Raw genomic sequence first — 21,403 nt, forward strand, 5'->3', positions numbered from 1 at the left:
TTAATTTTCAGTACCAGTAGTTTACAATGTATTTTAGTATAAATAACACATTATCATGCAGTAATGTATTGTATGGCATACATGCGACCAGAATGCACCAAAGACATCTGTTCGTTCTGGGTGAATGGTGGTTGCTCAACAAAAATATGTCATAAATGGTCCCCCTTCCATTTTTTTTCAGCAAATGTCACTCATGGACAGACTGTGGTATGTGCTTTCCTGCCTGTGGGAAAGTGCATATAAAAGATCCCTTGCTGCATTAGGAAAAATTTGCACCTGCCAGTGCAGGTGGTCCCCTGTCCAATCCACCCCACCCCTTACCTGTCCTGGACGGAGGAGACGGCTGGCACCTGTGCCCAGGACAGGAATGTGCTACAACAGCTTATTCTGAATATGTACGTTAAACTCTCTGACCTGACCTGATTTAAAAAAGGCTTATTTTGTTAAACGACACCACTAGAACATATTGATATATTAATCATCGGTTATTGGATGTCAAACATTTGGTAATTCTGACTCGTAGTCAGTAGAGGAAACCCGCTACATTTTCTTAATGCAGCAAGGGATCTTTTATATGCACTTTCCAACAGACAGGAAAGCACATACCATGGCCTTTGACCAGTTATGGTGCACTGGTTGAAATGAGGAAAAAACCCAATCAGTTGAATGGATCCACTGAGGTGATTCGATCCTGCGACGCAATGACCTGATTCGGAAAAATGTAGTAGGTTTCCTCTGATGACTACATGTCAGAATTACCAAATGTTTGACATCCAATAGCCAATGATTAATTAATCAATATGCTCCAGTGGTGTCATTAAACAAAACAAACTTTCACTGGCTGGAACGAGAAATAGCCCATCGACTGGAATCGATCCTTAACTGACTGCGCATCAGACAGGTGCTTTACCACTGGGCTACGTCCCACCGCCTACTCTGGTACATATTAAATTTTTTTGCATAAAATATTAATGGCTGTATATTAAATATGTTTTTGATCATCCTAGTCTTTGTATTAAGTGAGACTTCATTTTATTTCCTAATATGTATTTTTGCATGCATTAAATAATTATTGAGATATAAAGTCCAGTTTAGAAGTCTTGCAAACATTTAGGACGATCAGAAATACATTAAATATACAGTCACCTGTGATAAGCAAAAATAAGCAAACGTGTTCACTAGTCTGCCACACAAATACATATAGAATTCTATTTGTCAGCCAATATTTTCATGTGCAAAGACTTGTCTTTTACTGCTCAAAATTAAATTAAATTATTTGTCTATAAAACAACCATTGAGGTCAAATTTGTTTTGCTCAGCACATTTTCACTTGTCAGGAACAATGGACAATAGCCAGTTTTGGACACTGGTCACTGATATTATAAATAAGAGTGTATTTTGTTTCTAGTTTCAGTCATTACAACATTTTATTAGTCTGAAACATGTTACAAAAAAATTAGTTTGGTTTGTTTAATGACACCACTAGAGCATATTGATTTATTAATCATCAGCTGTTGGATGTAGAACATTTTGTACTTTTAACATACAGTCTTAGAGAGGAAACCCTCTTAAAAAATGTCATTAGTAGCAAGGGATCTTTTATATGCACCATCCCACAGACAGGATAGCACATACCACAGCCTTTGATATACCAGTCACGGTGCACTGGCTAACAATAAGCGAGCACTTTACCACTGAGCTACGTTCAGCTTGAAACATTTTACAATGGCAATAAACCCCCATCAGTTATAGGCATTTGGACTTCCCTTGTTGGTGGGTTAGGGGGGGGGGGGGGTAGGAGACAGGCTGATTTTTGTCTGAATTTAAAAAACTAATTCACAATCTGGATAACAAAGTTTATTCATATTTGCATCAACAACCAAGCAGCTATATAGGGTTCATTATGCATATTTTAACATTTTACATGGATGGGTGAGACGTAGCCCAGTGGTAAAGTGCTCACTTGATGCATAGTCGGTCTAGGATCGAATCCCATTGGTGGGCCCATTGGGCTATTTCTCATTCCAACCAGTGCACCACAATTGGTATATCAATGGCTGTGGTATGTGCTATCCTGTATGTGGAATGGTGCATATAAAAAATCCCTCTTACTAGTGATGGAAAAATGAAACAAAACAAACATTTTACATGAATTGAAACTAATAAGATGAAAATACATGGTGAAAAGTTTTCAGGCCAGTACATTTTGCCCAAACTTCTCAGTAAGTTTTGCCCGAATATAAAGATTTGCTCCAGCACTGGGAGATGGTGGGAGTTGACCCTACTGACCCCCATCTCGTACACTTATGCTGTCATTGGGACTATTGTGCTATTTCTTGTCCTAGCCAGTGCTCTAGAAAGAGTGTAAAAAGGCTGTGGTATGTACTAGCCTGTCTGTAGGATGGTGCATATGAACGATCCCGTGCCAGGGTTTCTGCCCAGGTCTAGCTCTGAGTGAGCAAATCATTTTGCCAAATTGTCTATTAAACTTCAAAAATTGCAGAAATTGTCAGTTATTTTCTAAAAAATTATTATTATTATTATATAATCAATTATTACAAGAAATTATTTTGCCAAACTAAAATAAAATTTGCCACCTGCTTTCAAAATTGACGAATTTGACGAGTGCCAGAGCTAGTCCTTCTGCCAGAAAGAAATTTTTGGGGATGGTGTTATGGAATTGAATATTTACAATATGTATGCTGAATGCAACCACAGTCAACGGGATATGTGGGACCTCCCCAAGAAAGAAAATGGTTTAGGGTTAAGAAAAGCATACAGTACTGATAAGAGTCATTAATGTTGTAAAAAGATCAACTTAAAAAATAAAATCTATAAACAAATTTGGTTATAGCACCATACCCGTTTTACCCTCTGGCAGAAACCATGCTTGCTTGTAATTGAAAAGAGTAGCCCATGGAGTGGCCTTTAACCATATGTCTGACATCATATAACCATAGATAAAATGTGTTGATGGTGTCATTGATTAAAACATTTCTGGGTTTTTTTTCCTCTCTTGTTTTTTCATTGTAAAGAACTCTTGAAATATTCACTGAATGGTGGATTTCAGTAAGATTTTGCAAGGAACAAATTGTATAAAACATTAATAATTTAATTCTAGTTTGCTTAAGGATAATTTTAAAAATATATCTGAGAATATAATGGAATGGAAATATGGCTCCACAGAGGCCAAATCCGGGATGGGCGTGCCTGAACCTATTTTTGGATATGGGCACGTAAAAAGAGTTCCCATACCCATGATGCAATTTCTATTTTAAAGTTAAAGTTTCTTTTGTTTAATGACACCACTAAAGCACATTGATTTATTAATCATCGGCTGTAGGATGTCAAACCTGTGGTAATTCTGACATAGACTTAGAGAGGAAACTCGCTGTGCTGGGGTTTTATTAAACATTCATACATTCATTCAAAACCTGTATTCATTCAAATACATTTTACCATTAGTAGCATGGGATCTTTTATATGCACCATCCCACAGACAGGATAGCACTGCCACGACCTTTGATATAATAGTCATGGTGCACTGACTGGAACGAAAAATAGCCCAATAGGCCCATTGGTGAGGATCGATCCTAGACCGACCACTCATCAGGCGAGTGCTTTACCACTGGGCTAGGTCCCACCCCATGTTTTCTATAATAAAGACTTGGAGATATATAGAAAATAATATCGACATTTCTTTCACCGCTTATTTCTTCCTTTAACTAAATATAAACCTTTTGTATTGTTTCCTATAAGCTGTTTCATTAAAACTGTAATGTAAAATGTACATGAAGAAGTCTTAGCTTCACATAAGGTTAAAGCAAATATCAGCCCCTGAAATAAATAGTGATGGAAGTAAAATACTGTCTAAACCATTTGCTTTGGTGTGAAAACCAGTTTTTGTTATAAAATGGGTCACGCAATGGGGGTGGGTTGTGGAGGCCATGCTCCCCCTCGTATACCTGTCATTGTGCTTAGAATGGTGGAATGCCATATTTTAACACAAGCCTGAATTGCTACATTTTCTCCAGTAAGGTTGCCTTTGAACCAGTCTTTCCAGCAGATTTGAGTCCTTTAGTTCCTCAAATTTCCATTCCCTGGGCTATTGCACCAACTGGCTGTTCTGTCATTGGGAAAGATAACTGTCTACTGCTATGTATTAGTTGCCTACACAAGTTCGTGGGATCGATATCTGGAGTGGGTACGGGGGCATAATCTCTAGTGGAGTATGGACACATCGCTACAGGAGTTTTATTTTTATTTATTTAGAAGACCAAAAAAAACCTTACATCTTCGTCCTCAAGTGGGAGGGACACAGGCTCCCTCCCCCCAGTTCCTATGGGTGTTTTACATAGTGGTAGCAGGAAAGGGCAAGATGTAGCCCAGTGGTAAAGCGGTCACTTGATACACTGTCTGTCTGGGATCAATCCTCATCGGTTGGCCCATTGGGCTATTTCTCGTTCCAGCCAGTGCACTACGACTGGTGTATCTAAGGCCATGGTATGTACTATCCTGACTGTGAGATGGTGTATATAAAAGATCCCTTGCTACTAATGAATTTGTTTAAAGCAGGGTTCCTCTCTAAAACTGTCAAAATTACCAAATGTTTGATATCCCATAACTGATGATTAATAAATTAATGTGCTCTATTGGTGTCATTAAACAAAACAAACTTTAAATTTAATGTTTGAGGCAGCAGGTTTCTTCTCTAATTGTGTTAATCAAATGCAATAGTTATGACCCAAATGACACCTAATAACCACTGATTAAACAATATGATGACGAGTATACATCAAACAAATCCTACACATGACCGGACATTCATGGGACTCCGTAAAAAGGCCAGTTTTAAAGGGCATCCGGTTTAGAGTATATTTTAAATAGGAACTGTTAAAAACATCCGGTTTTGAGTGAATATTCCGGTTACAGAAGGTCTGTTTTTGAGGGATTTTACTGTTACACCCAAAAGATAAATTAAATCTTCATTACGGTGGATTAATCACTGCTAGCCACAACTTCAGTTCATCAATAATTGATTACTATCATTTACTGAGCAGGTGAAACTTGGAGTGGATATATCTCTCAGTCCATGATAATTTCCTGATCACAAAGGTAGCTCTAACTTTCCATTAATAACAATGCTTAATCTAGAGTTGTTGTCTTCTTCTTATATCCTGTCTTTTTGTCTGGTCACCATCTTGACATTTCTGAGCCGTGCATGAAAATGACAAGATGGACCTGCGGCATTGTCTGATCATTTTCGGTAAGGTGTTTAAATTTTAGTTAAGCATTAGTGAAAATAGTTTCTAATTTTCAAAAGTTTTACCTGTTTTGCGTATAAATTTGTATGAATCAAAGAAAAATATTTGTTTTATGTATATAATTTTACATATTATTATGTTTATATTTGCAACGATTGATAACTTTTAGTTTTATTATTGTCAAGTTATGAAGTAATTATAAATATAATGAAAAGCTGCAATCTCAGGTGTATTATTATTCCAGATGGGATTATAGGTTTCGTCTACATCCTTCTGTCTGTCTGTCTGTCTGTTTGTTGTCTCTGTCTGTCTGTCCCACATAGTTTTTCAGATGTTTTTTACACAATTGCTTAAAATATTGAGCTAAAAGTTTGCATATAGCTTTATCATGTACTGTTACAGATTGAGTGTGACTTTCATGTCAGTGTACTCTTTTTTGACAGTTATGGTCCTTGAACTTAGGAAATAAAAAAATTTAGTTTTCCTGACTTGTTTGTTTTCCCCCAATGCCTCAAGATATTGAGCTGAATGTTGTGTATAGTTTTATCATGTTCTGTTACAGATCAAGTTTAACCTCTTTTCACTGCGTTATGGCCCTTGAACATAGGGGACATGAAAATTTGTTGGGCATGATAGGGGACATGTGTTGTGTTAGCAGTACTCTAAGAATACTTGTTTGTTTTTACAGATCTCAATGTGGAAAAAAAAAAATAGAGGGGAGTAATTAATTGCTCTATTAACTTATATTAAGGGGAGGTATTTAAGATATTACCATATTGAGCTTTTTAGTTTTAATCCTTTTGTGGTACTATTTAAAAAAAAAAAAATTTACATAACTGGAATTAAAAATTATTCTCATTGAACTAGTTTCAGGGGAGTGATGGGGAACCAAAGTGATAGCTCCCTTAAACGGCAAGGTTTGTTTTTAAACATTTAGAACATGTTATCAATGTTTGTTTTCTTTCCATGATTTCTTTAAAAGTTATCTGCAATCTAGGTTATATTGAAATTCATTTTTAGATTAAGGTATTCTGTTTAAATTATAAAAATTTCTACACCATGTCCACATCTGAAGACAAAATGTATTTAATGAATGTTTGACAAGTTTAATTCACATTTGTCCAGTTATTACACTATGTGTACATGTCACATACATTAATATATTTTATATGCCACTGTCAAACCACGCCGTTTAAGGGGAGCTATGTGAATTTTAAAAAATGGAATACTACAAAAGGATTAAATATCTACGCTCATTTTGTTAATATTTTAAATGTCCTACAATAAACAGAACTGTTTTAGATCTCACCATTTAAGGGGAGATATCACTGTGTCACTCCCCTGAGACTAGTTCAAGGAGAGTAATTTTTAGCTCCACTTAGCATGTGAATTAAAAAAAAAAGTTCTACAAAAGGATTAAATACCAATGCTCAGTATGGTAATATTTTAAATGGCTTCCAATATTTTATAATCTGTCAGCAGATCAATTAATCACTCCCCTCAATTTTGTTTATGGCTAGCCCTACCCATTATTTTAGGTGGGTTGTGTCATAATGAATAAAATTTATGAGTCTAATTGTTTATTTATATATTTTGGTAGCAATAATTCATCAAGGAGCATGCATTCACTTCAACATTTCGGATTTGAAATTGTTGCTACATGAAAATGAAGAGGACCAGGCAGATAACAATGGTGTATTCATCAGTGACTTGATCGCCTCCAGTCTACCCGTGTCAGCAACCCGGTTCCGCAGATCCGTAGACGCGTCCAGTGTCCGTCTGGTGGATGGAAGACTGACCATCTCGCAGGGAGTAGACTGGGATGATGATCTTCTGTACCCAAACACCACGGTATACAGCACCATGCAAGAACAGGTCAAACGACTGGTAAGTAGTGGGAAGAAATCCCAATAACAGCTTACTGGATGAATTTGGTTTAACCTAGAGTGGGCAGGATGTAGCCCAGTGGTAAATAACCTGCATGATGTGTGGTTGGTTTGGGATCGATCCCCATCAGTGGAACCATTGGATTCATTCTCATTCAAGCTAGTGCACCATAAATGATCTATCAAAGGTTGTGGTATGTGCATATAAAAGATCTCTTGCTACTAATGGAAAAATGTAGCAGGTTTTCTCTCTAAGACTATATGTCAAAATTACCAAATGTTTGACATCCAATAGCCAATGATTAATAAATAAATGTGCTCTAGTGGTGTCGTTAAACAAAACAAACTAACTTTTAACCTGAAATATCAGAAGCCATAGTATCTATTCACTTTATTATATCAAAGGCCGTGTATGTACTACCCTGTCTGTGGGATGGTGCATATAAAAGATCCCATGCTGCTAATCGAAAAGCTTAACCCATGAAGTAGCGACAGCAGGTTTCCTCTCTCAATATCTGTGTGGTCCTTAGCCATATGTCCTACACCATATAACCATAAATAAAATGTGTTGAGTGCATTGTTAAATAAAATATTTCCTTTCTATTCACTTATCGGCAGTGTTATTTTTTACTATTACTATTTTTTTAAAGATGCCACAAACATATAACACTAAAACAAAGACCTTTGTTTGTTAGGACATCACAAATTCATTATAGATAATGATAATAAGATGAGTGGTGAAGTCACAGTAGTTTTCTTTGTGTATAAGACTGCTTGACAGCCATGCTCGATGCTTTCTCTCAGTTGAGCTCTTATATCTCGGTATCATTCAAGCCTGGGGTACACAGAACCTGCAGTGCCTGCTGGGTAATCACACCCACCCACCCCCATTTGGGGGTCATATACTCAGGAGACATACCCATAATCACACCCGTGAAGTGGGTAAAACTGAATATATGTGGTCCTAAACCTCCCCATTGATGGACAACTTGGATAGGTTAGACTATCAGAACTGTGGATTAAATTTTATGTTTTTGTTTTGTTTAATATCACCATTAGAGCGCGTTGATTTATTAATCATTGTCTATTGGATGTCAAACATTTGGTAATTCTGACATACAGTCTGAGAAACGAAACCTACTACATTTTTCCATTAATAGCAAGGAATCTTTTACATGCACCATCCCACCGGAAGGATAACACATACCACAGTCTTTGATATACCAGTCATGGTGCACTGGCTAGGACGAGAAATATCCCGATGGGCCACTGATGGGGATCGATCCTAGACTGACCACACATAAGGCGAGTGCTTTACTACTGGGCTACATCCCACCCTGAACAGTGGATTAATGCTTAATAGTGACTAGTGGCCTTAAACCTGAGAGCGAGAGATGTGATGTAAATTATTTTTCAACCAGACATTGGGGAGCCAACCATGCAGTCTGTGAGTCAATTTATGAGGTGACAGAAAAATATAAAAGGTGGTGGGAGACCATAGAGGTGTGATTGGGAAGAGCCATAGCCCCCATGACTTCCATGACCCCCCCCCCCCCAACCCTTTGACTACCCCAGTGTCCAGATCACCAAGAACAGTTACTATGTTTTGCAGTCTCTTAGACTTTGTGTAAAAAAACCTGTTTCTGGTTTTGTGGCTTTGCTTTGACATCTAATAAACTGGGTCCATATTTTTGAAGCTGTCTTAGCACTTCGATATGGTGTGTGTCATAGCCTACAATAATTTTATAATATTGCAGTGTTAAGATAGCTTCCAAAATCTGTAGCCTGTTGATTAAATCCATGTGCTGGAGTCATAGGCGTATGGGCTTCCATTTTTGTAGGTGGGCAGGCTGGTTCTTGCCCGAATTAAAAGAAATGCCCAAATCTTGATAAGAATATTTGTTCATATTAGCATTACTGCCAAATAGTGTGTAATAACTTGACATTATATGTAATAAATTTATTTTTCATTTTCAGTTAGATGTAATATTTGCCTCAAGTAACCTGGGACATATATATTCTGGATCTATCATCAACAACTTCAGGTAAATAAAAACACAATATATTTTGTATATAAAATTGTATTCATTTATGTTCAAATTATATGTGAGTAAATTATTAGCAAAATTACCCATTCTTACCCACTGTTATCGTAATGAGATTGATCAAATCATTCATTCATCCATCCATTCTTTCTTTCATTTGTTCATTTATTTGTTTATTCATTCATTCACTCAAGCTTCTTTCTTTCATTCATTCTTTTATTTTTTCATTCATTCATTCATTCATCCATCCATTCATTCATTCATTCATTCATTCATTCATTCATTCATTCATTCATTCATTCATTCATTCATTCATTCATTCATTCATTGTGTCTGTGGTGTAGATTTAACTATTCTTCATGGATGTGTAACAACAACATAGTGTGTAAATTTGACAATTGTAGACGAATCATGTCCACCTTGTTTATGGTTACTATAGTCTATTTGACTATGGTGTTTGTATTTGATCTCTCACAGTGAAGGAAGTGTAAAAGTGGACTTCACCGTTGTACTGAAAGATCCTAAAGACAACTCCACCAATACCAGCATCTCCGACATCGACAGTGACTTCTTGACTGCGGCTTTTCTTGCGGCTCTCAGTGGGGTCGAGTCGAACTTCACACTGGAACTGAACGAGACACATTTTTATGGTAACAGTGTGTATAATAAGGGATATTTCCCAACAAAAGCTACATAAGGAATGGTGTACGACCCTCTACGTTAACTTTTCCATCTAGGAGCCAGATGACGCCTACATGTATTTTTATATAGTTAGTATGAAATGTTTTAGTCGCCAAATAAAAAAATATTATTGCATATGCAACCAAATCAGTGCTGGTGTATTAAATTAATTAATTAATTAAATAAATAAAACAAGGAGGGTAAGAAAATGTAATATATAAATAAATAAAAGAAATGTAATAAATAAATAAATTAAGAAACAAATTCATTCATTCATTCATTCATTTATTAACCAATCAATCAATCAGTCAGGCAGTCAATTAATCAATTAATCAGATGTTTCAAGTAAATGATTTAATGTATTGTAATTTATGTTATGACCATTAAATTGTAATTACACTTATACATATACTCATTATGGTTGTGTTGGTTTCAGAGACCAATAAGAACAGTTCCCTCATTATCCCAGACACATCTACCAATGATCCGAGCGATACATCACAAATAAACTTGGTGCAGTCTGGAATTGTACAGATCAGCAGCGATACATCCATACAGCAAGAACATGCAGCTACCACAATGACATCAGAATCTGTGACACTTTATGCCACATTGTTGTTACAATCAGCTACCACAATGGCATCAGAATCCTTGACAGATGATACCACATTGTTGTTATCATCAGCTACCACAACAGCATCAGAATCATTGGCACATGATACCACGTTTTTGTCATCAGATACCATGGCAACATCAGAATCACTGACACATGATACCACATTGTTGTTGTTATCATCAGCTACCACAACGGCATCAGAATCACTGACACGTGATACCACGTTGTTATCATCAGCTACCATGACAGTATCAGAATCACTAACACATGATACCACATTGTTGTTATCATCAGAATCCTTCACACTTGATACCACATTGTTGTTATCATCAGAATCCTTGACACATGATACCACATTGTTGTTCCCATCAGCTACCACGACGGCATCAGAATCCTTGACACATGATACCACGTTGTTGTTATCATCAGCTGCCACGACGGCATCAGAATCCTTGACACATGATACCACATTGTTGTTATCATCAGCTGCCACAACGGCATCAGAATCCTTGACACATGATACCACATTGTTGTTATCATCAGCTGCCACAACAGCATCAGAAGCCTTGACACATGATACCACATTGTTGTTATCATCAGCTACCACAACGGCATCAGAATCTTTGACACATGATACCACATTGTTGTTATCATCAGCTGCCACAACGGCATCAGAAGCCTTGACACATGATACCACGTTGTTGTCATCAACTACCATGGCAACATCAGAATCACTGACACATGATACCACGTTGTTGTTATCATCAGCTACCACAACGGCATCAGAATCACTGATACGTGATACCACGTTGTTGTTATCATCAGCTACCATGACAGTATTAGAATCACTTACACATGATACCACATTGTTGTTATCTTCAGAATCCTTGACACTTGACACCACATTGTTGTTATCATCAGCTACCACAACGGGATCAGAATCCTTGACATATGATACCACATTGTTGTTCCCATCAGCTACCACAATGGCATCAGAATCCTTGACACATGATACTACATTGTTGTTATCATCAGAATCCTTGACACTTGACACCACATTGTTGTTGTCATCAGCTACCACATTGGCATCAGAATCCTTCACACTTGATACCACATTGTTGTTATCATCAGAATCCTTGACACATGATACCACATTGTTGTTCCCATCAGCTACCACGACGGCATCAGAATCCTTGACACATGATACCATGTTGTTGTTCCCATCAGCTGCCACGACGGCATCAGAATCCTTGACACATGATACCACATTGTTGTTCCCATCAGCTGCCACGACAACATCAGAATCCTTGACGCATGATACCACGTTATTGTTCCCATCAGCTACCACAACGGCACCAGAATCCTTGACACATGATACCACATTGTTGTTATCATCAGCTGCCACAACGACATCAGAAGCCTTGACACATGATACCACATTGTTGTTATCATCGGCTACCACAACGGCATCAGAATCTTTGACACATGATACCACATTGTTGTTATCATCAGCTGCCACAACGGCATCAGAAGCCTTGACACATGATACCACGTTGTTGTCATCAGCTACCATGGCAACATCAGAATCACTGACACATGATACCACGTTGTTGTTCCCATCAGCTGCCACGACGGCATCAGAATCCTTCACACATGATACCACATTGTTGTTATCATCAGCTACCACAACGGCATCAGAATCCTCGACACATGATACCACGTTATTGTTCCCATCAGCTACCACAACGGCATCAGAAGCCTTGACACATGATACCACATTGTTGTTATCATCAGCAGCTGCCACAACGGCATCAGAAGCCTTGACACATGATACCACGTTGTTGTCATCAGCTACCACAAGAGCATCAGAATCCTTGACACATGATACCACATTGTTGTTCTCATCAGCTACCACAACGGCATCAGAATCCTTGACACATGATACCACATTGTTGTTCTCATCAGCTACCACAACGGCAGCAGAATCCTTGACACATGATACCACATTGTTCTTATCATCAACTACCACAACGGCATCAGAATCCTTGACACATGATACCACATTGTTGTTATCATCGGCTGCCACAACGGCATCAGAAGCCTTGACACATGATACCACATTGTTGTTATCATCAGAATCCTTGACACTTGACACCACATCGTTGTCATCAGCTACCATGGCAACATCAGAATCACTGACACATGATACCACGTTGTTGTCATCAGCTACCATGGCAACATCAGAATCACTGATACATGATACCACTTTGTTGTTATCATCAGCTACCACAACGGCATCAGAATCACTGATACGTGATACCACGTTGTTGTTATCATCAGCTACCATGACAGTATCAGAATCACTGACACATGATACCACATTGTTGTTATCTTCAGAATCCTTGACACTTGACACCACATTGTTGTTATCATCAGCTACCACAAAGTCATCAGAATCCTTGACATATGATACCACATTGTTGTTATCATCAGCTGCCACAACGGCATCAGAAGCCTTGACACATGATACCACGTTGTTGTCATCAGCTACCACAAGAGCATCAGAATCCTTGACACATGATACCACATTGTTGTTCTCATCAGCTACCACAACGGCATCAGAATCCTTGACACATGATACCACATTGTTGTTCTCATCAGCTACCACAACGGCATCAGAATCCTTGACACATGATACCACATTGTTCTTATCATCGGCTGCCACAACGGCATCAGAAGCCTGGACACTTGATACCACATTGTTGTTATCATCAGCTGCTACAACGGCATCAGAAGCCGTGACACATGATACCACGTTGTTGTCATCAGCTACCATGGCAACATCAGAAGCCGTGACACATGATACCACGTTGTTGTCATCAGCTACCATGGCAACATCAGAATCACTGATGCATGATACCACTTTGTTGTTATCATCAGCTACCACAACGGCATCAGAATCACTGATACGTGATACCACGTTGTTGTTATCATCAGCTACCATGACAGTATCAGAATCACTGACACATGATACCACATTGTTGTTATCTTCAGAATCCTTGACACTTGACACCACATTGTTGTTATCATCAGCTACCACAAAGTCATCAGAATCCTTGACATATGATACCACATTGTTGTTATCATCAGCTACCACAATGGCATCAGAATCCTTGACACATGATACCACGTTGTTGTTCCCATCAGCTGCCACGATGGCATCAGAATCCTTGACACATGATACCACGTTGTTGTTCCCATCAGCTGCCACGACGGCATCAGAATCCTTGACACATGATACCACGTTGTTGTTCCCATCAGCTGCCACGACGGCATCAGAATCCTTGACACATGATACCACATTGTTGTTCCCATCAGCTGCCACAACGGCATCAGAAGCCTTGACACATGATACCACGTTGTTGTCATCAGCTACCATGGCAACATCAGAATCACTGACACATGATACCACGTTGTTGTTCCCATCAGCTGCCACGACGGCATCAGAATCCTTGACACACGATACCACATTGTTGTTATCATCAGCTGCCACAACGGCATCAGAATCCTTGACACATGATACCACATTGTTGTTATCATCAGCTGCCACAACGGCATCAGAAGCCTTGACACATGATACCACATTGTTGTTATCATCAGCTGCCACAACGGCATCAGAAGCCTTGACACTTGATACCACATTGTTGTTATCATCAGCTGCTACAACGGCATCAGAAGCCGTGACACATGATACCACGTTGTTGTCATCAGCTACCATGGCAACATCAGAATCACTGACACATGATACCACGTTGTTGTCATCAGCTACCATGGCAACACCAGAATCACTGATACATGATACCACTTTGTTGTTATCATCAGCTACCACAACGGCATCAGAATCACTGATACGTGATACCACGTTGTTGTTATCATCAGCTACCATGACAGTATCAGAATCACTGACACATGATACCACATTGTTGTTATCTTCAGAATCCTTGACACTTGACACCACATTGTTGTTATCATCAGCTACCACAAAGTCATCAGAATCCTTGACATATGATACCACATTGTTGTTATCATCAGCTACCACAATGGCATCAGAATCCTTGACACATGATACCACGTTGTTGTTCCCATCAGCTGCCACGACGGCATCAGAATCCTTGACACATGATACCACGTTGTTGTTCCCATCAGCTGCCACGACGGCATCAGAATCCTTGACACATGATACCACGTTGTTGTTCATCAGCTGCCACCGGCATCAGAATCCTTGACACATGATACCACATTGTTGTTATCATCAGCTGCCACAACGGCATCAGAAGCCTTGACCATGATACCACGTTGTTGTCATCAGCTACATGGCAAGATCTACACTGACACATGATACCACGTTGTTGTTCCCATCAGCTGCCACGACGGCATCAGAATCCTTGACACATGATACCACATTGTTGTTTTCATCAGCTGCCACAACGGCATCAGAATCCTTGACACATGATACCACATTGTTGTTATCATCAGCTGCCACAACGGCATCAGAATCCTTGACACATGATACCACATTGTTGTTATCATCAGCTGCCACAACGGCATCAGAAGCCTTGACACTTGATACCACATTGTTGTTATCATCAGCTGCCACAACGGCATCAGAAGCCTTGACACTTGATACCACATTGTTGTTATCATCAGCTGCTACAACGGCATCAGAAGCCGTGACACATGATACCACGTTGTTGTCATCAGCTACCATGGCAACATCAGAATCACTGACACATGATACCACGTTGTTGTCATCAGCTACCATGGCAACATCAGAATCACTGATACATGATACCACTTTGTTGTTATCATCAGCTACCACAACGGCATCAGAATCACTGATACGTGATACCACGTTGTTGTTATCATCAGCTACCATGACAGTATCAGAATCACTGACACATGATACCACATTGTTGTTATCTTCAGAATCCTTGACACTTGACACCACATTGTTGTTATCATCAGCTACCACAAAGTCATCAGAATCCTTGACATATGATACCACATTGTTGTTATCATCAGCTACCACATTGGCATCAGAATCCTTGACACATGATACCACGTTGTTGTCATCAGCTATCATGGCAACATCAGAATCACTGACACATGATACCACGTTGTTGTTCCCATCAGCTGCCACGACGGCATCAGAATCCTTGACACATGACACCACATTGTTGTCATCAGCTACCATGGGAACATCAGAATCATTGACACATGATGCCACATTGTTCCCATCAGCTACCACGACAACATCAGAAACCTTGACACATGATACCACGTTGTTGTCATCAGCTACCACAACAGCATCAGAATCCTTGACACATGATACCACATTGTTGTTATCATCAGCTACCACAACGGCATCAGAAGCCTTGACACATGATACCACATTGTTGTTATCATCAATTACCACAGCGGCATCAGAATCACTGACACATAATACCACGTTGTTGTTATCATCATCTACCACAACGGCATCAGAATCACTGACACATGATACCACGTTGTTGTTATCATCAGCTACCATGACAGTATCAGAATCACTGACACATGATACCACATTGTTGTTCCCATCAGCTACCACGACAACATCAGAATCATTGACACATGATGCCACGTTGTTGTCATCAGCTACCATGACAACATCAGAATCATTGACACATGATGCCACGTTGTTCCCATCAGCTACTACGACAACATCAGAATCATTGACATATGATGCCACATTGTTGTCATCAGCTACCACAACGGCATCAGAATCCTTGAAACATGATACCACCTTGTTCTTATCATCAGCTACCACAACAATATCAGAATCGTTAACACATGATACCACATTGTTGTTATCAGCTACCACAACATCGGAATCATTAACACATGATACTACGTTGTTATCAGCTACCACAACATCAGAATCATTGACACATGATACCACATTGTTGTTCTCATCAACTACCACAACAACTTCAGAATTATTTAAATCTGATGCCACATTTTTACAAGCAACTATAACAACAGGATCTGAATCATTAACATCTGACACCATACATTTGTTCGCATCTGCTATCAGGACAGCATCAGAAATATTAATATCAGACTCTCCATCATTGACTGAGTCAGACTCGAGGATAGTGTCCAGTAGATACATCTCAGCAACTTCGGAAACATTTACCACAGAAAGCTCAAGTGTTCCAAAGTCTATGGAACAACTTACTTCACAAAAACGTGACACATCTTCAGAAATTACCTCTCTACCAAATCTGGAAACTTTATTTGTCTCGGAAATAACCAGTGCAGTGGAACAAATAAGTTCACAAGAGCTAGTAAGTTCAACATACGTAAACATGCTAACAGTGACATCATCAGAACAAGTCGGTTTGCAAGATTCTTCCTCATTCTTCTTAACAAAGTCTTCACAAGGTTCTTCTTTAGATATTGCAATGTCATTGATGCCATCAGTGAGTGTGCTACAAGAGACAGAATCATTATCAAGTTTGGTAAAGTCAGATATAATACCTTCACTTAAAACGCAAACATCATTTGTCTTTGGAACACCAACAAAACTAATAACCAGTTCGTTAGAAAAACTAAATTCAAAAGATTTTGAAACAACTTCTGATAGTCTCTCTTTATTAGAAACAGGAACTTTGTTTGACTCTAAAATGCTAAAATCGGCAGTAACCAGTTCACTAGAAGTAAAAGATTTACAAGATCTTGTAACATCTTCACCAGAAATGGAAACATCAATTGCCTATGAAAAATCTGTGCAGACAATACCAAGTTCACTAGACCAAATGACTTCACAGAATGTTATTATATCATCAGATACAACATTTTCATCCAAAGTAGAAACTTCTGTTGTTACTGAAGCATCAGTAGGAACAATAATAGCTTCTCAAAAACCCATTATACCTTCAGATATAATCTCTTCACTAAATTCAGAAATTGTATCTGTCTCTGATACAGCAATACCAGAAACGTCCAGTTCGCTAGAACAAACAAATTCACAACACTTTGATATACCAACAGACATAATCTCGTTTGACTCTGATACAACAAGAAAAACATTAACAAGTTCACTAGAAGGAACACGTTCACAAGGCCTTATTCCAACATCAGCTATAACCCTTTCAACCGAAATAGAAACATCTTTTGCTACTGAAGCATCAGTAGAAACAGCTACAGGTTCACTAAAAGAAACAAGTTTACAGGACTTTATTAAGCTATCAGATATGACATTTTCAGCTAAAATAGTAACTTCCTTTACAACTGAAATGCCAATAGAAACAGTAACAGATTCACCAGAACAAACTATATTTCAGGATCATATTCCATCATCAGATATAACGTCTTCAACTCATCTAGAAAGTCCATTTATTACAGAAGCATCAGCAGAAACTATACCAGGTTCACTTGAACAACTTAGCTCACAGGTCCTTGTAACATCGACAGACATAGCCCCATCACTGGACACCTCATATGCTTATAAATCTTCAATAACACCGATACTTAGTTCACTAGAAGAAATAAATTCCAAAGACTCTGTGACTTCATCAGACTCACTGTTAGAAACTGGTTCACTAAACACAAGTACATCATCAAATATAACACCTTCACTAAAACTGGAAAACTCAGTTGCCACTGAATCACCAGAAGCAGCAATAACCAGTTCATTAGAACAAGTAAGTTCACATAGTTTTAAAGCACCACAACCAGATACAACCTTATCACCAACAGTAGAAACTTCACTTGTTTTTGAAACATCAGCAATATCAACAAGGACTATAGTATCTTCACCAAAAATAGAAACGTCATTAGATTTTGAAACTTCAAAAATATCAACATTGGGTTTTCAGCAACAGTTAAGTTCACATGATCTTGTGACATCATCAGCAGTGGAAACATCATTTATATCTGATACATCAGCCACTTCAGCCATGAACCCACAAACATTTATAAGTTCAGAGTACATTGCGATTGCATCAGATATATCCATATCATCCAGAACACAAATTTTATTTTCCTCTAAAATGTCAGGGGCACCAACAACCAATTCACTGGAACAACAAAACTCCCAATATCTTATGTCATCTTCAAATATAGCTTCTTCATCAGAAATAGAAACTTCAATTAACACTGAAATATCAGCAGTATCAACAAGAAATGTAGTACAAGAAACAAGTTTACAAGACCTTTTATCAGAATCTGATATATCTTTACAAAAACTGAAAACCACCTCTGAAATATTAGTAGCAGCACAAACAAGTTTAGTAGAACTCAATACACCATCAGACACAATATCTTCAGAACAAATAGAGACTTCATTAGACTTTACAATGACAGTGCCAGCACCAAGTTCTGCAGAACAGTTAACAGAGATAACACCATCATCAAAACATGTGACATCAAGATATATAACATCAGAATTTGTGACATCAACAGATATAACATCAGACCTTGTGATATCAACAAATATAACATCAACACTTGTGACATCAACATATATAACATCAACACCTGTCACATCAACAAATATAACACCAACACCTGTGACATCAACAGATATAACATCAGAATTTGTGACATCAACATATATAACATCATCAACAGACATAAAATTAGAATCTACGGCATTAACTGATTCAACATTGGAATATGTTACATCAACAGGTCTAACATCAGAACCTGTTACATCAGATTATAAACCATTAGAATCTTTGGCATCAACATATCTAACATCAGAATCTGTGACATCAACATATATAACATCATTAACAGACATAAAATTAGAATCTACGACATTATCTGATTCAACATCGGAATATGTTACATCAACAGGTCTAACATCAGAACCTGTGACATCAGTATATAAACCATTAGAATCTTTGGTATCAACATATCTGACATCAGAATCTGTGACATCAAGATATATAACATCAGAACCTGTGTTGTCAACATATATAACACCAGAACCTGTGACATCAACATATATAAAATCGGAACTTGTAATATCAACAGGTATAACATCAAAACCTGTGATATCAATGGGTGTAACATCAAAACCTGTGACATCAACATATATAACATCAGAACATGTGATATCAACACCTATAACATCAACAGATATAACATCAGAACTTGTGACATCAACAGATATAACATCAGAACTTGTGACATCAACAGATATAACATCAAAACCTGTGACATCAACATATATAACACCAGAACCTGTGACATCAACATATATAAAATCGGAACTTGTAATATCAACAGGTATAACATCAAAACCTGTGATATCAATGGGTGTAACATCAAAACCTGTGACATCAACATATATAACATCAGAACATGTGACATCAACACCTATAACATCAACAGATATAACATCAGAACTTGTGACATCAACAGATATAACATCAGAACTTGTGACATCAACAGATATAACATCAAAACCTGTGACATCAACATATATAACATCAGAACCTGTGACATCAACATATATAACATCAGAACCTGTGATATCAACATATATAACATCACAACTTTTGACACCAACAAATATAACATCAGAACCTGTAACATTAACAGATGTAACATCAAAACCTGTGACATCAATATATATAACATCAGAACCTCTGACATCAAGAGATATAACATCAGAACTTGTGATATCAACAGATATAACATCAACAGATATAACATCTACACCTGTGACATCAACAGATATAACATCTACACCTGTGACATCAACAGATATAACATCAGAACCTGTGACATCAACATATATAACATCATCAACAGACATAAAATTAAAATCTACAGCATTAACTGATTCAACATCAGAATATGTTACATCAACAGGTCTAACATTAGAACCTGTGACATCAGTATATAAATCATTAGAATCTTTGAAATCAACAGATCTAACATCAGAATCTGTTACATCAACAGATGTTACATCAGACGTTGTAACATTATCAGATATGACATCAGAATCTGTGAATTCAACAGACATAACATTAGAACCTGTGACATCAACATATATAACATCAACAAATATCACATCATCATCAGATTTAACATCAGAATCTGTGACATCAACAGATATAAAATTAGAACCTATGACATCAACAGATATAACATCAGAACCTGTGACATCAACAGATATAACCTCAGAACATGTGACATCAACAGGTATAACATTAGAACTTGTTACATCAACATATATAACATCAGAACCCGTAACATTTACAGATATAATATCAGAACCCGTAACATCAACAGATATAACATCAGAACCCATGACATCAACAGATATAACATCAGAACCTGTAACATCAACAGATATAACATCAGAACCCATAATATCAACAGATATAACATCAGAACCCATGACATCAACAGATATATCACCATCAACGAGTGAAGTAAAGATGACCTCAGTCGTGTATACCTCTTATGACGTTTTGAGTTCTGGGAGCCAGATCTCAACCCCAATCCTAGTCAGCAGTCTTAGAGGTACACCAGTCATCACAGTGTCAGTGGGGTCAAGTCTCCTGTCATTCGGAATTACAGTACGTTTTATTTATTAATCTCACTTAATAATGACATACTTTTTATACTGGCCATTTTCTTTAATGATTGTTAGTTCCTTTAATAGTAAAATGGTGCAATTGTTTGCAGTGGAATCACAGATTAAACACAAATTGGTCCACAGTGGCTTTGTCTAGCTTTCAGTGCTCCCTTTGTTGTTTTAATCAGTCTCTTTTGTTATATTATTTCATTTGATTGGTTCCCATCGTTTTCTTAGCTTGTGTTGTTTTTAATCTGTTCATCTGGTGTGGGTCT

At 37.8% G+C, this 21,403-nt stretch overlaps 5 protein-coding genes across 5 annotated transcripts in view; 3 read left to right on the forward strand and 2 right to left on the reverse strand.

The window, feature by feature from the left end:
- Positions 1 to 6,723: 6,723 nt before the first annotated feature.
- On the forward strand, positions 6,724 to 11,062 carry LOC121379816 (uro-adherence factor A-like). The gene is made up of 5 exons (XM_041508468.1): positions 6,724 to 7,151; positions 9,128 to 9,195; positions 9,673 to 9,845; positions 10,313 to 10,989; positions 11,036 to 11,062. The coding sequence occupies exons 1-5, from the start codon at positions 6,831 to 6,833 to the stop codon at positions 11,060 to 11,062; spliced, it is 1,266 nt and encodes a 421-aa protein (XP_041364402.1). The 5' UTR covers positions 6,724 to 6,830.
- Positions 11,063 to 11,092: 30 nt separating this feature from the next.
- Positions 11,093 to 14,750, reverse strand: LOC121379818 (protein PFC0760c-like). The gene is made up of 2 exons (XM_041508469.1): positions 11,208 to 14,750; positions 11,093 to 11,113 (listed from the first exon to the last, which is right to left on the reverse strand). The coding sequence occupies exons 1-2, from the start codon at positions 14,748 to 14,750 to the stop codon at positions 11,093 to 11,095; spliced, it is 3,564 nt and encodes a 1,187-aa protein (XP_041364403.1).
- Positions 14,751 to 14,861: 111 nt separating this feature from the next.
- Positions 14,862 to 16,601, reverse strand: LOC121379819 (protein PFC0760c-like). The gene has a single exon (XM_041508470.1). The coding sequence runs from the start codon at positions 16,599 to 16,601 to the stop codon at positions 14,862 to 14,864; it is 1,740 nt and encodes a 579-aa protein (XP_041364404.1).
- A 51-nt stretch (positions 16,602 to 16,652) lies between these two features.
- Positions 16,653 to 19,714, forward strand: LOC121379820 (mucin-17-like). Its single transcript, XM_041508471.1, has 2 exons — positions 16,653 to 19,530; positions 19,709 to 19,714. The coding sequence occupies exons 1-2, from the start codon at positions 16,756 to 16,758 to the stop codon at positions 19,712 to 19,714; spliced, it is 2,781 nt and encodes a 926-aa protein (XP_041364405.1). The 5' UTR covers positions 16,653 to 16,755.
- LOC121378529 overlaps positions 19,668 to 21,403 on the forward strand; it is a 55,293-nt gene continuing 53,557 nt past the window's right edge. Inside the window, exon 1 of the mRNA XM_041506742.1 lies at positions 19,668 to 21,129. Within this exon, the coding sequence (XP_041362676.1) occupies positions 19,855 to 21,129 (1,275 nt within the window). The 5' untranslated portion in view covers positions 19,668 to 19,854. The remainder of the gene's footprint in view (positions 21,130 to 21,403) is intronic.

Source organism: Gigantopelta aegis, chromosome 8 (genome assembly GCF_016097555.1).
Source record: "Gigantopelta aegis isolate Gae_Host chromosome 8, Gae_host_genome, whole genome shotgun sequence".
Lineage (NCBI taxonomy): Eukaryota > Metazoa > Mollusca > Gastropoda > Neomphalida > Peltospiridae > Gigantopelta > Gigantopelta aegis.